The sequence below is a fragment of the Macrobrachium nipponense genome, chromosome 7 (assembly GCF_015104395.2).
Source record: "Macrobrachium nipponense isolate FS-2020 chromosome 7, ASM1510439v2, whole genome shotgun sequence".
Taxonomy (NCBI): domain Eukaryota; kingdom Metazoa; phylum Arthropoda; class Malacostraca; order Decapoda; family Palaemonidae; genus Macrobrachium; species Macrobrachium nipponense.
The window spans coordinates 49,408,603-49,423,104 of record NC_061109.1 but is presented as its reverse complement, the minus strand read 5'-3'; the positions used below and the strand labels follow the sequence as shown (position 1 = coordinate 49,423,104).

Here is a 14,502-nt window from a genome sequence, read left to right as displayed (position 1 = left end):
GAAGGATGGGGAAAAAAAAATTCATATTTACTTATAGAAACCACCATTGAGAATAAGTATGTTTTTACAATTGACAACTTTAATGTAACTCAATAAATGCTCAATGGTTACAGTAAATGACATTGCCAATCAGCAGTTTCTCAATTTGGTTGACTATAATCAAGACAGGTTTACAACACTTTATTCAGATTTCTAAAAACCAGAATTTTTGGTAGAGAGAGAGAGAGAGAGAGAGAGAGAGAGAGAGAGAGAGAGAGAGAGAGAGAGAGAGAGAGAGAGAGAGAGAGAGAGAGAGAGAGAGATTCTAATGGCCCCAGTTAGGTTGCTGCACCAACAGATATCCATTTGCAACAGTCGAATAATAGTACGAGTCGTATTAAGAATTATGATTAAATTTAATAAAGCTGTTGTTTTACTGTATGTATTCAATTATTATGTATTACATATAATAATATCATTATTATCGTATTATAATGAACAGAGCAATCATTTGCATTTTGATTCTGTTTACACTCTTAAAATCATCAGCTGATTGCATCTTACCAATATCATCACTGTCATTAGTTGCTGAAGGAAACTTAATTCAGAGATTTGTTTCTTTTGTAAATTATCAAAGCTGGGTTTGAAAATGCAACTACCTTATAAAAGCAGTAAATTAAATGAAGTACATGTGGGATTTTGCCAGTTTCAGGCATTGCTTTTGCCCCAAAAATGCCAAAATTTCTAAGACAATTTGTATTTTTCATAGCTACAAACCTGAGGTCTTGTCTTAACAATAGGATAATTTCTGGCGCCTAGCTGGATCTGGTTAAAAAGCAAATGAAAGCAAGGAATCTAGTGATATCTGGCAACGCATGCGTAGATCACTCAGTGAAGTGGTCAAGTGCCACTCACCTACGCCGCCGCATCAGTCTCTTCTTTATCCGCCTGGGCGAGAGTCATGGTTAACCTCTCTTGGCCTTTACCCGGTTAATTGCCCGTTTCAATTGTGCAGAGTCGGAGGCATCCCAGATGGCGGCGATTTGGAAGACACTCGGGCTACGGGGTACCCCGTCCTTGGAGGGGTTGCTAGTGCACTTTATGGAGACTCCCTACCCCACTTCTCAGGCTGGCTAGGCCATCCCCCCTCCTCCTGGCCTCATCTTCATGGGTAGCCGAGGTCAGCCATCTTAAATTGCTCCACCAGTGTCTGCTGCCACTTCGATTCAGAGGGAAGCTGTGGCGTCAGCCCCGTTGATAACATCACGGGATCTGTCGTTGTGTATTCCTCCGCCAACAGCGTCTGATTCCCCTTCACAGCAAGGGGAAGCCGTGACATCACCACCACTTGTGACATCATCACCACTTGTTTGTTTGTTTGTATGGTGTTTTTACGTTGCATGGAACCAGTGGTTATTCAGCAACGGGGCCAACAGCTTTATGTGACTTCCGAACCACGTCAAGATGAGCTTCTATCACCAGAAATAAACATCTCTCACACCTTAGTGGAATGCCCGAGATCGAACTCGCGACCAGCGAGGTGGTACACCAACGCCATACCAAACATGCCACTGAGGTGCTATCTCACCTTGTGATGTTACTCCCATTGATGACATCACTCCCAGTCGTCTCCGCTGCACTGCCTCTCTCAGATGTGACGTCATCCCTGCCGCCCAGTTCGCTACATCTCCCTTCCATGTCATCGGAGCCTTCTCTTGCAGATCAGTCTGAGGTTATATGCCAGGCAGTGCTTAAGAGGTTGGACTCTGCTTTGGATGATAAGTTGGCTGCCTTGTCGGTTGGGAGGACTGGAAGGAAACGTGTTGCTTCGTCCCCGCCCGCCTCCTGCAAAGAGATCGCATAAGAAGCCAGTGCTGTCTTCCTCTCCCTCTTCCCCCTCTACCCCACATCGGTGTATCAAGCGTTGGAAGGCTAAGGACTTTGCTCTTTCTTCACCTACGAGGGAGGAAAAACAGGGACACGTTCTTGAGAGTGTTGGTGTTTCGGAGAGTGTTAGTGTATCTTCCTTTGTGCAATCTGCAGTGGCTACTTCGTCTTCTGCATCGAATCGCGGGCGTGTTGCAACCTCCCCAGTCCATGCACATTGCGAGCGTGTTGCAACCTCCCGTCTGTGCACATGATGCAAGTGCTCCTTCTTCTTCTAGGCCTATTCATCGCCGTAAGGATCCCAAGGCGCCTGTCAAGAGGTCGAAGGTGGTGAGTGCAGAGTTGGTGCAGCAGGAATGTTTGCCTGCCCCTCTCACTGGTGCTTCTAAGAGTTTGACTCTGGGGGATTCTCCTTCGATCTCGAGTGATCGGGATTCCACTCCAACTCACGTTCGTACGTCTGCCACGCCCGTGACCATTCACTGACTTGTTAATAAGTCATCTGTTGGAGGAGTACATAGTGATGTTCCTAGTGTTATAGCGGGTTCGTCTTGAGGGCCGACGCGTGGACCCAGCCCAGACAGGTTAGTTGGTGTATTGGGCTGTTTGGCTGCTGATCCTTCCATTAATTTTAATGGGGAAGGTGCCATAGAGGAACTAACACATCCTTCTTGTCGTCGGTCTCCGTTGTCAGAGCAGGAGGAGGGAGACACGCAAGAGTTTTTGTCTTCCTTTTCAGAAGTTGTTGATCTCATTTGTGGGTTCGTAGGACTCAGGCTCGGTTGTCTTACACTCCTTGTTTGGAAGCCTTGGTGGGAACTACACAGGATCCCAAATCATCTCTTCAGCTTTCTTTGTCAGGGCACTTCCAGTCGGTCTTGCAGAAGGTTAACGCCTCTGTTTCGGACCGGGACGGTTCGCTTTGCTCTAGGGGCTCTTCCAAGCTACTACCCCCACCTCTCATGAGACATAGGAAGTACTATGCTACTAACTCTGCTTTTTTGATGTTGCGCCTTAACCCAGACGTCATTCGCCTGAAGCCGGGATTGACTTTGAAGCAGGTGAGGTTGGTGGCTTCGTCATTGTCTCCGCAAGATGCCTCGGCATTGGAATCTACGGCAGCCTTCATGTTGCAGATGGTTTCTTGGCTGGACTTCTGGTCTGTGGTCATTGCCAAGATAGCTTCTGACAGGTCCCCAGAAGGGTTGGTGAGTGCATCCTCGTGTGCCAGTCTGTTGCAGTCCGGAGGCAAGGTGTTTTCATACATGGCTCACCTCTGTTAATTTATGGGCTAAGCTTCTTCTGATTAGAAGAGATGCGCCTTTGTCTAGGATGGAGAGATCAGTTTACTCGGAGCCCTCGCTGGCATTGAGGAATGGAGATCTGTTGGAGTCCCAGTTTTTGTTTCCTTGGACAGAGTTCGAGAATGCGATAGACTGGCGCTGGGCTGACACCAAAGACAGACTGGTGCACCATGCCTCGTCTAAGTCGGAGTCTTGTCCTCAGAGACGTCCAGCTCCTCCTCCTCCCCCCATCCAGCAGCAGTCAAGGAGATCGTTGCCTGGTAGGCCGTCGAGGAATTCGAGTTCGGCAGGGCCTTTAAGCAAAGAAGGGGCCCAAGGGACAGAGGTAAAGGGGGCCGTTGGTAGGTTAGGCACCTCTTCCTCTCCTGCGCCAAAGGTAGGGGGGGTGCCTGGCAGGCCATTGGGCCAAGTGGTAGAGTTATGGGGCGGAGAAGTGGGTGGTAGATGTCCTTCGTGTGGGGTACTTACTACCATTCGACTTCTCTTCTCCTCTGTCGGACAAGCCGCAGCTCAGGAAGGCATATCCTCCAGATTCTCTGAAGTTCTTGGCTCTTCGGGAGGAAGTGCAGAAGATGCTGGACAAGGATGCGATAGAGGAAGTGGTGCGACCTTCTCCGGGGTTTTACAGTCACATCTTCTTGGTGCCCAAGGCATCGGGAGGATGGAGACCTGTGATCAACATATCCACCTTGAATCACTTTATCGGGAAGACACGGTTCAAGATGGAGACCCCACATTCGGTGTTGACAGCCGTGAGGGAAGGCGACTTTGGGGACACGGTCTTCGAGTTCAAAGTCTTGTGCTTCGGGCTGATAACAGCCCCTCAAGTGTTCACAAGGGTCTTCTCTCTCGTGTCAAGTTGGGCCCATGCTCAGGGGATCCGTTTGCTGAGGTACCTCGACGATTGGTTGGTCTTAGCAGTTTCCAGGGAAATGCTGCTGCAGGACAGGGATCATCTACTTAGGTTCTGTCTGGAACTGGGCATCGTAGTCAACAAGGAAAAATTGAACCTCGTACCCAGTCAAAGGATTCTCTACCTGGGCATGGTCATCGATACGACAGTGGCAAAAGTTTTCCCGTCGGATCAGAGATTGGAGAAGTTGCGGGTGGTGGCGCAGCCTGCTCATTATTCATTTCTTGGCCACAGCTACAACCTGTTGCTTAATTTTAGTGGCATACTTTCTTAACATTTTGTAAAGGAATCATAATGTTTTGCCTCTCAAAACATGCTTCCCAGTCTGAAGTCCCCTAATGGGTACCAAAAACCTTCTACCTCTTCTAGGGCTCGCCTCACAACCTCACGGTGCACTACCTTCCTCTTTTTTGTCTTTTGCTTTCATAATATATTTTGGGAGACGGTACTGAGCTCAATTTCACACCTTTCCATATGCATTCATTTCAGCATCTTCTATTTCCAGTATGCTTTCTAGACAACAGTAGTCCATTAAGTACAAAAGTATGATTTTCCTTCATCCAAACAAAATCCAAAGTTCATGTGTGCGTATGCACAAACACGAGCAATACACTATTGCTTGCCTACTGTAAAAAAGAAGGTATGAAAACCAGAATTTTGGTAACATAATCAGTAAGCGTCCGGATGGAGCATACCCATCTAATCCCCTTAGTTAAATAATTTTTCTTTCAAAATGTTAAAGAAAGAATGTAACAAGTTTAGTCAGATGGTGTACGTTAGGTTCGAACTAGTTCCAGGAGCTAAAATTTTTAATAGCCACAAATCTGTTTTACTACTTTGCCTATGTGGCAAATGGCAAAATTTGAGCATTTGAGCCAAAGAAAAGAAAACGAACCTTCACCCTGGAAGCTGGCAACTAGATTACAATAATTTATACTATTAAAATATTTAGACTTCAAAATAACATGTATAAAAGTCCCAAAACAGACCTGACAGCATCTGCACTAGATCTCTTCTTTACTTTTGAAGAGACATCACTCAAGCTGGCCTTGGTAACAATGGCTCCTCCAGACTCCTCATCAGTTATCAGGAGCACTAGATCCTTCAATAAGAACTGAAGGCAAACATCAACATAATCCTCAGGATATTCAGCCAAAACTGCAGATTCTTCATACCCAATGGCCTTGTAAAGAGACTTCTTTTCATCATCATTCATTTCTGACTCCAGTTTCTTAACTGTTTAAAAATAAAAGAAAGGTTATCATAAACCATATTTTGCATTTCAAAGGAATAGCAAGAATTACATAACATGGATGAATTAAAGCTTGAAGAAAACATTTTTGCCAACACAACATACACAACTTGTTTCTGATTGTTCTGAGAACATTCTTAGTGCTCTGAACATCATTTACTTCTGATTCCATGACTATTATACTAGGAAGATCATTTATGCTGCTAGAAAATAATTTTTGAAAGCAGTTTAAGTTATATAGTAAATTTCCAGATTATAAGTTCTATGGCAAAAAAACTAGTTTACAAAAATCAGCAAAAGAATATTAGAATAATTTGCAACAACATACCAAACAACTACATAAAATTCACAGTTCCTAAATTCACGATTCCTAACTGTCTACTGCTTATAAGCATCTATCACCAAAGTCATCAAAGCATAAAAACAGTAATTGAAAAGTTCTTAGTCCTCTGTTCACACATCAAGGCCATACAAGACACTGCAAGTAGCATCCAAAATATGAGAACCACAGATACATTACAGCAGTAAACAGTCAAACTGAGAGTTCTCACACAGAAACTTCCCCTCCCCCTCAACACATACACACACCCGACAATTATCATCATCTCTGTGCTCACAAACACACTCACACACCACAATTATCAGTTACACAAATGACTGGGAAGCCTTTGAGAGCATGTCACTCACCATGACCCATTTTCATTCTCAAGACAAGTTTTGACACTAAGCTTCAAAAGCAGCCGAGGTAAAATAATAAGCATGAGATGCCACATGGGAATGATGACAGATGGTCCACATAGACTAACTGTATCACAAACTTTCTGATAGTTAGGACAGAAACTAATACCTTATTGCTTAGCTTCCACTGATAAAAAAATTAACAAGAGACACAAGGCAAACAAGCATACATACCAATACTTCCTTCTGTAATGGCATCTGAACCTTGCTGACTTCCCCAAGAGAACCAGCCTCCAAACCAACCTTTTTGTTTCTGTTCTTGCTTGCGGATTTCACCTTCACGCTCCACCTGAAAAATATGTGATTTTTTGCCTTGTAGAAATATTGATGAATAGATTAAGTATCCCACTATGATGAAATTCTTAATTTTCATTATTTATAAAGTAAAAGTAGCTAATAGCACTGCAAAATTTACAATAGTACTCCTTTTCTCCATCAGTCTCTTGCATTTAATGTTTGCTGAACTTTTTTAAAGCACAGGTTGCAACAAGCACGTTAGGCCCAAACAATAACTCAAATTAACAGAGGGTGAACACTTTCTATCAAATCTCATGAACTCTCTAGTAGCACTACTATATATCACAAATCACAGCCATATACTTAAGTATTTCAACAGCCAGCTACTAGGCAAAAGATGAAGAGAATATGTTGGAAAAGAAATGTTATGTAAAATATATATAGTTCATTGCCTTCTTGGGGCAAACTAAAAAAAACTTGTGATTTCTGGTTGGTAATGACTTCGAATGGAGTATGCGTATATAAAACATTCAAATGCCCTTTCAAAGTTTAATTTTGCACATATGCATGCTTTACTATAATCAATGTAATTAATATGCAGTACTTCTTGAGCTGCCAAGGGGATATCCATTATGGAAATATTTCTTGAATACATAGCTAAAAAAGACAAATGGCATTAAAAACATGAAACTCTAGATTACTATCCATTGCAAATGAATAAAACTTTCCCCATACTGAAGGATAAATTACTTTCCCAAGTAATGACAGACATTTACATAATTCAAAAATAATTCTCACTATTCTGGTTTCAATCTGCTTTTTTATTATTAAAAAATATCTCACAGAAAATTACATTATCTTAAACTTGGTGCCAGAGTGTACTTTTTAAAAAAATAAGATTTCATATAAAAAATGCATCCCTCATAAAATCAATAACAATAATACCAAATTTTGTTCTATAGTTAACCATGAACATGAAATGATAAAACGTTATCTATCGTAAGGTGCGCAGTTATTGACATTATTCCTTATAAGAATACTATTTATCATTTTACAACCAAGGTTTACTGCCTGTTCCATGCATGACAAATCTTTAATTATAGAAGTGTTACTTCTATTTTGTTATCAGTGCCAAAGCTTACCTCCATTTCTGCTTGACGTCTGACAAGGATAATATTGAAAATATCAAGGATCTTTTCTCCCTCCTGGATATCTTGCATTTGCTGAGTATTTAGTGATCTTGCTGTTAGCTTGGCTTTGTATGCTACCTTATACTTTTTGCACAAGGTTCGATGCTTGGAAATGTGCTCCCAAGACCAGTTGTTGCGGATACGTTGGACATCTTCTGACAAACATTTATATGCATATCGCCACCTATTTCGTTAAAAAAAAAAAAGTCTGAAATATTATATTATTCTATTATCTTTAAAGAGCATCTACTATGCTTCCCAATGTGGCACACTAATGGATTATAATATCTGTAGTTGAAGTTACAGTGTCATAATGATGCTTGGGCTTAAATTACCTAAAGAATAGTTGTGTAATTTTCTTCCAATATCTAAAGAAAATCTAAGTTTACATTATGTATATGCATAAGCAGTAATTGTGACTTACATGACGCCAAGCTCTGCAAAACATTAAGTAGCAAAAGAACATTAGAGCTCCTCAATTACATATGTTTAGACTTATATATAAGTATTTATACTATACAGGTATTCTCCTACTTACAATGGGGTTAGGTTCCGAAAAACCCATCGTATGTTAAAAAAAATCGTATCTCGAATATAGCCTAGCCTACACTAGGGTAATCAGTACCATCTTCACATATAGGGTAACGTACCCTACACTACACGGTATTACTTATACATATACAGCATAGTAATGGCTAATTCTCCAGGTTCAATGCATATTGGCTCATGATAATTCAGTACTAAGAGAAAATGAATAACATTAACAAGTTAGCCTAGTGTATACGATGATGGATACCATGGTAAATCGGACTCAAATTCTCATATTACTTATTGTATCATAAAATAGTAACAAAGCGGTCAATGCTTTGGTTTGGAAATAAGCTGATGGTGAATACGAGTTTATTACGTCGTATCTAACTCAATTCGGAGCGAATTGTTTTGCTTCTAGTTAGCATAAAAGAATACATATCTAGATACTTTACTTAAATGACACAAGGTCATCTTTTCGTTATAAGGCGTGTTAATTTTAAGTCGAAATATGAATTTAATACATCTCGTTGGGAACTAAATTAATTTTTTCATTAACATGGGCATGTTTATTATGTAAGGAAAATTACATGATTCCGTTCGCTATTTTCACTTGATTTCTTCATAGTACAAGCTTTACTGTTACGTTATTTATCTTTTATTGGCGTGAAAACATCAGTAAACTGTATTCTTTCAAGACCTGAGGTTTTGATTTAAATGATTCTCTCTTTTCTTTATCTACGGTTGTGTTTGATCGGATAAGCTTACAGGAGTTTTATCTTTGTTATCGATGCACAATAACAGTCATTAGCAGCTCGAAAAGTGTTCTCAGCTTCATTTACAACTTAGTTTAAATTTAACAGTATGTTTACTTGGTGATTTTTTATCTATAGCGAACAAAGTTATTACCTAAAAAATATCAGTCCTATTATACATAACGTCATTTATAACATAACTGCGATAATTGTTCACTATTGTACAATGGTTGAAATACAAGCCAAATGGATGTTGTTATCCAATTCAGTTGTACTTGGCAAAATGTTGTTTCTCGTTCGGTTGTTCATGGCTGTACACATTTACCAAACAAGTAAAATGTTAAAACAAAACTTTCATAGCTCTCTTTTGCTGTTTTTTATTGTAACTTATTTAACTAGAAGATGGGATAAAGTTAGGCTATTGTAATTTAGTCTGTCTCTTGTTGCCTGGTTGTACGCTGCTGGGCTGCACCCATTAAGAGTGAAATTTTTTAATATTTTCAAAATAGTCGTATCAGCATTAATTGCTAACCCCATCGTAAAATCTGATTATTGTAAGACGAATTATCGCAACTCGAACACTATCTGTACATCGTGTACAAATCATACCAATACTACTATATATGATAAAAATTCAACTCAACACTAACCATTCTCTTGGATGGCCTTTGATGGTTTTAAAATTTGGACGGTACTTGCGAAACAAAGATGAGAGTTTCATACGATCCAATGAATCAAGGAGTGCCATCATAGTTGCATATTGGTGCCGACTTAAACCTGACAAGAATAAGGTAGGTTCACAATGAAAAAAAATGTATTATTGACTATTACCAGATCAATTTTGCAATTATCTAAAACCTCATAGCTAATAAGTAAAAATTATACAATTCCTCTGATCCATTTAACACTGTTTCACTGCAAATGATAGTGACAGATGTAACAGCTAAAGAATTGATGATTCAATATAGTGAAAATTATAAAAATTAACACCTTGAAAGTGGTGTTCGCAAAAGGGTGAAAATCAAAACCAAACACCTTAATGTGAATATTTAACAAAGTCTTAATATTCAACCCTTAATGGATTGGAAAAACAAATGAATATAAGGCACCCCTGGCTGGCAAAACATTGAGGACGGCCAACTTTAGAAAAACACCTCAATGGAAAAGAGGAAGACATGCAAATACACATGGTGTAAGAAAAAAATTATAATAAATTTTCCCTACCTTCCACAAGACATTGAAAATGACTATTTACAACCCCTCGTGGGAACTATTTAACAAGACAATCATAAAGTTTACAAATTTATACATGATTTGTCTAATAAATGTTTATTTTATTTTGTAAAATTATGATTATAGCTCACATAATATCAAAACAAGTAATAAAATTAGTAAAAAATGTTGAGCATATTTGTTGTAAATATTTGTGTAAATTTACTGAGAACAAAGTTGCAATATCTCTTTTTAATTTATACATGTTTTATTTAGAATAATTCTTTGCTCTTTTCTTTGCAAAATCACATTTATAACTGACATACTATCATAAAAGATAAGAACTAAAACCAACAGAAACTCCTTGGTATATTTGTGAGCAAATTTACCAAAAGATGTCATGTAAGACAGAGAGGTACTACATCATCCCTTGAAGTCAAGATCCCTGAGCCACAGAGTCTCTCATATTAGCCAGTCTAAAAACTGCCATTAGTGAATTTATTGGCTATAAAAATAATGGCACCTCTTTCCCGCCTGATTCCCCCAAATCAATGGTGCACAATATTGTTTACTCACCATGAGTCACTCCGTCCACCACCCAAAACCTGTTATTGCTACTCATGTGAGCATGTCCATCCACAAAGGGATTAATTAATGTCAGCACACTATGCAACAGAATAGAAGAATGATACTTAGAATACAGCTGACAGGTTATCTGGGCATGTGCAGTGGGATCTTATCCTTCAGTGTCTTTAAATGTCCGTGCAAATATAGTATAAAAAAATATATATACTAGACATAAATAACATACTGGAATTAAATACACATTCACACCTTACCTATACATAGTTCATCCATGACAAAGTCAAGCAATATCTTTGGATGACTAAACTTGACTTCACCAATTTCTGGCTTAGGATTCAAAGTCAGCTTTGCTGTTGAACATATTGGCCCAAGGACTGAAAAGAAAAGGAGAAAAGATGCAACACAAGTACATTTAATTTTGACTGATATTCTTTATAATAGTAGATTGGAATTATCTGATATCAAAAATCCTAAAATAAAAATCAGATAAAATAAAGTACAGTTGTACCTCGAGATACGAAATTAATCCGTTCCGAGGCGGCTTTCATATCATGAGCTTTTCGTATCTTGAACTGCATTTTACATGTAAAAGGGCTAATCCATTCCAAGCCCTACAAAAACACCCCAGTAAATTTCATAATAAAGCTAAATTGACCTATAAACAATGAAATACTACAACAATTTGGACCATTCAATACCTAACATAACCTTTATTGTAGTAAGTGCCTGTAAATAAAGTGTATTAGTGTACATGGTATACAAGATATACTGTACGTACATACGTACGTATGCAGTAAAATGTGGAACCTTACCTTTCGAGTGAGACTATCTCCGAAAGTGGCGACAGAGGAGGAGGACAAACGGCAGAAAACTTCTTATAGTACGTACACTTAACTTTACGAAACACATTAACAAAACTGTAACACTTAACTTTACAAAAAACTTAAAATAAAAATTTTTTTCTCTCTTTTTTTGACATTTTTTTTTACTTTTTATACTTTAGTTTTTTTTTTTTTTTTTTTTTCAAAATTTCAATTTCGTCACCACTTTCAACTTTTTGTTTTTTTGTAGTATCAATTAAATCTTCCTCTTTGCTTACTCCTACTAAAGGCCTTTTTAAAAAATAACTATCCAAGGAAGATTGTTTCTGCCTGCTTTTCAAAATGCTCCTGAAACGACTTGGGCAAACGTCATCAAACTGTGCACGCATACAACCTGTGTAAGCCTTTTCGGGGTGTCTCTTTTCTACAAATGATTGCACCTTATGAAAAGCAGCTAGAGCATCCTTAATTTCTGCCGTTGTCATAGGGTCGTCGTCGTCCTCCTCCTCGCCGCTGCTAGAGAATTCTTCTTGAACAACGTTATGTTGCATGGCCTCCAACTCCTTCAAGTCATCTGTCATAAGCTCCTCTTGGTGCTCCTCGAGAAGGTCGTTGATGTCGTCCTCGTCAACGACCAGCCCCATGGACTTGCCGAGTGCAACGATCTCGTCAAGCTCTGGTTGCGAAACAGTTTCAGGATCGTCAACTGTTCCTGAATCTGCAACACCATCTTCGCCCACGTTGAATCCCTCGAAGTCTCAGGCGGATATGGCATCAGGCTAGAGTTTCCTCCACGAAGAGTTCAAGGTTCCCCTCGAAACCTCCTGCCAAGCTTGGTTGATGAGTCGGATGCATATCACAGCATCGAAATGCTCCTTCCAAAATTCCCGCAAGGTGAGGTTTGTGGTATCGGTGATGTCGAAACATCTCTTGAAAAGATGTTACGTATACAGCTTCTTGAAGTTCTATATCACTTGCTGGTCCATGGGCTGGAGGAGAGGGGTGGTGTTAGGCAAAAGATAAAGAACCTTGATAAACGAATACTCTGCTAGGATATCTTCAAGGCCAGGAGGGTGAGCAGGGTCATTGTCCAACAACAGCAGACATTTCAGAGGGAGCCGCTTCTCTTTTAAGAATTTCTTTACTGTCAGGCCGAAACACAGATTTACCCACTCCATGAACAAAAAAAGTCTTGTTACCCAGGCTTTCACATTAGCCCTCCATACCACTGGAAGCTTCTCCTTAAGCACTTTGTGGGCCTTGATGGCTCAAGGAGTCTCCGAATGATAGAAAAGTAGGGGCTTCACCTTGTAATCCTCACTGGCGTTCAAACAAAGTGCGAGCGTAAGCCTGTCTTTCATAGGCTTATGCCGGGTAGCTTCTTCTCTTCCTGCGTGATGTACATCCGACGACGCATTTTTTTAAAAAAAAGGCCAGTCTCATCACAGTTAAAGACTTGCTGAGAACTGTAGCCTTCCTTGATTGCTCGTCGAATGTCTTAATAAAGGCTTCGGCCGCTTTCGTGTCCAAGCTGGCCGCCTCCCCATGCCACACCACCGAATGGATGCCAGTCCGTTTACGGAATTTTTCGAACCACCCATGAGAAGCCTTGAACTCTGGGGTTGGCGTCGATGTCCCTTCTCCTCCGACGTCTTCGGCCTGGGCAATCAAATCGACGAAAATATCGCTGGCCTTGTGGCAGATTGCCGTCTCCGTTATCGTATCGCCAGAGATTTCTTTGTCTTTTATCCAGACAAGAAGCAGCCTTTCTATCTCATCGTGCACATGGCTCCTCTTGCTAGACAAAATAGTCATGCCCTTGGAAGGTGTAGCTGCTTTGATGGCATCCTTCTGCTTAAGGATGGTGCCTATTGTCGACGGATTTCTGCCGTATTCCTTGGCAATCACGCTCAATTGCATGCCAGCTTCATACTTTTTAATTATCTCCATCTTTGTCTCCAAAGAAAGCATCCTCTTCTTTCCTACTTCAACTTTCTTGGGACCCATGACTACGTATATACTGTACGTAATTAAGTTATGTAGTACGTATACGTATGAAGTAAAGTTCTCACACAACATGATAAAGTAGCACTACAACGAAATCACTAATGAATTTACAAGAATAAACGAAATCGTATAGAACGAACGAATTCCGCATGCTTACAATACTGATGATGGCATGAAGTGGGCGAAAAAGCACGCCGCTACGTAGAGCACGATGGGAGAGATGCTGACCAATAGGAGAGCAGGATCTTATGGCGGTGACTACCATCAGGAACCAATGGGAGAGTGGGAGGATGGTGGCGAGTCTAATCAGTAGGTGGCATGCGAGTTTTAAAATTGTTATTGGTGGTCCGGGCAAATCTCGGACTTTACAGCAACAACCTTTCATATCTCGAACAATTTTCATATATAGAGCCACAACAATCTTTATATTTGCTTTCGTATCTCTAGTTTTTCATAAGTTGAGCCTTTCGTATGTCGAGGTACCACTGTACAAGAATAGTATTAAGGTATTAAAGTATTAATTTTCAGCTTGTAATATAAAACAACTCCATATACGTAATTCTTTCTAAAATCATAATGCATAGTGAAAAGTTCTAAGCCATTATTAAGCATATAAAATTTTCAAAATAAAGCTTATTCCATCACAAACTATTAAGCATTATATAAAAACAGTGGCATCAAGGTACGGAGAACTTTATTTGTTGAAGAATGCTGGTCGACTGCTGATCTGTTCAAGTACCAACCCCATAAATTACAAATGCTGAAAGGCAAGTTAATGACAGTACGTGTAAATTATGTACAGTAGTATCTCAGACTTAAAATCTAACCCATTTCAGAAGGCAATTCAAAATAAACTTTGTTTGAAATATGAAACAAGTATCCCCATAAGAAATAAAGGGAATTAGGATAACTTGTCCCAGCCAACCCAAAAAGTCCCCCTTTTCACATTTTTAAAAAAATTATATTAATGTGTTCAAAAGTTATATTAAGAGTGTAAAGTAATAAAACAGTACATTATATGAAATAAAATCCTAAAAAAATTTGTTTCTGTGTACAATTTATGAACAACAGAAGCTTTATGAAGGAAACTAGCA

At 39.6% G+C, this 14,502-nt stretch overlaps 1 protein-coding gene across 1 annotated transcript in view; it reads right to left on the bottom strand.

The window, feature by feature from the left end:
* Positions 1-14,502, bottom strand: part of LOC135216964 (intermembrane lipid transfer protein Vps13-like) — an 840,085-nt gene that overhangs the window by 642,909 nt on the left and 182,674 nt on the right. Inside the window, 5 exon segments of the mRNA XM_064252490.1 lie at positions 5,073-5,319; positions 6,248-6,362; positions 7,453-7,684; positions 9,434-9,560; positions 10,835-10,954. Coding sequence (XP_064108560.1) covers positions 5,073-5,319; positions 6,248-6,362; positions 7,453-7,684; positions 9,434-9,560; positions 10,835-10,954 — 841 coding nt within the window.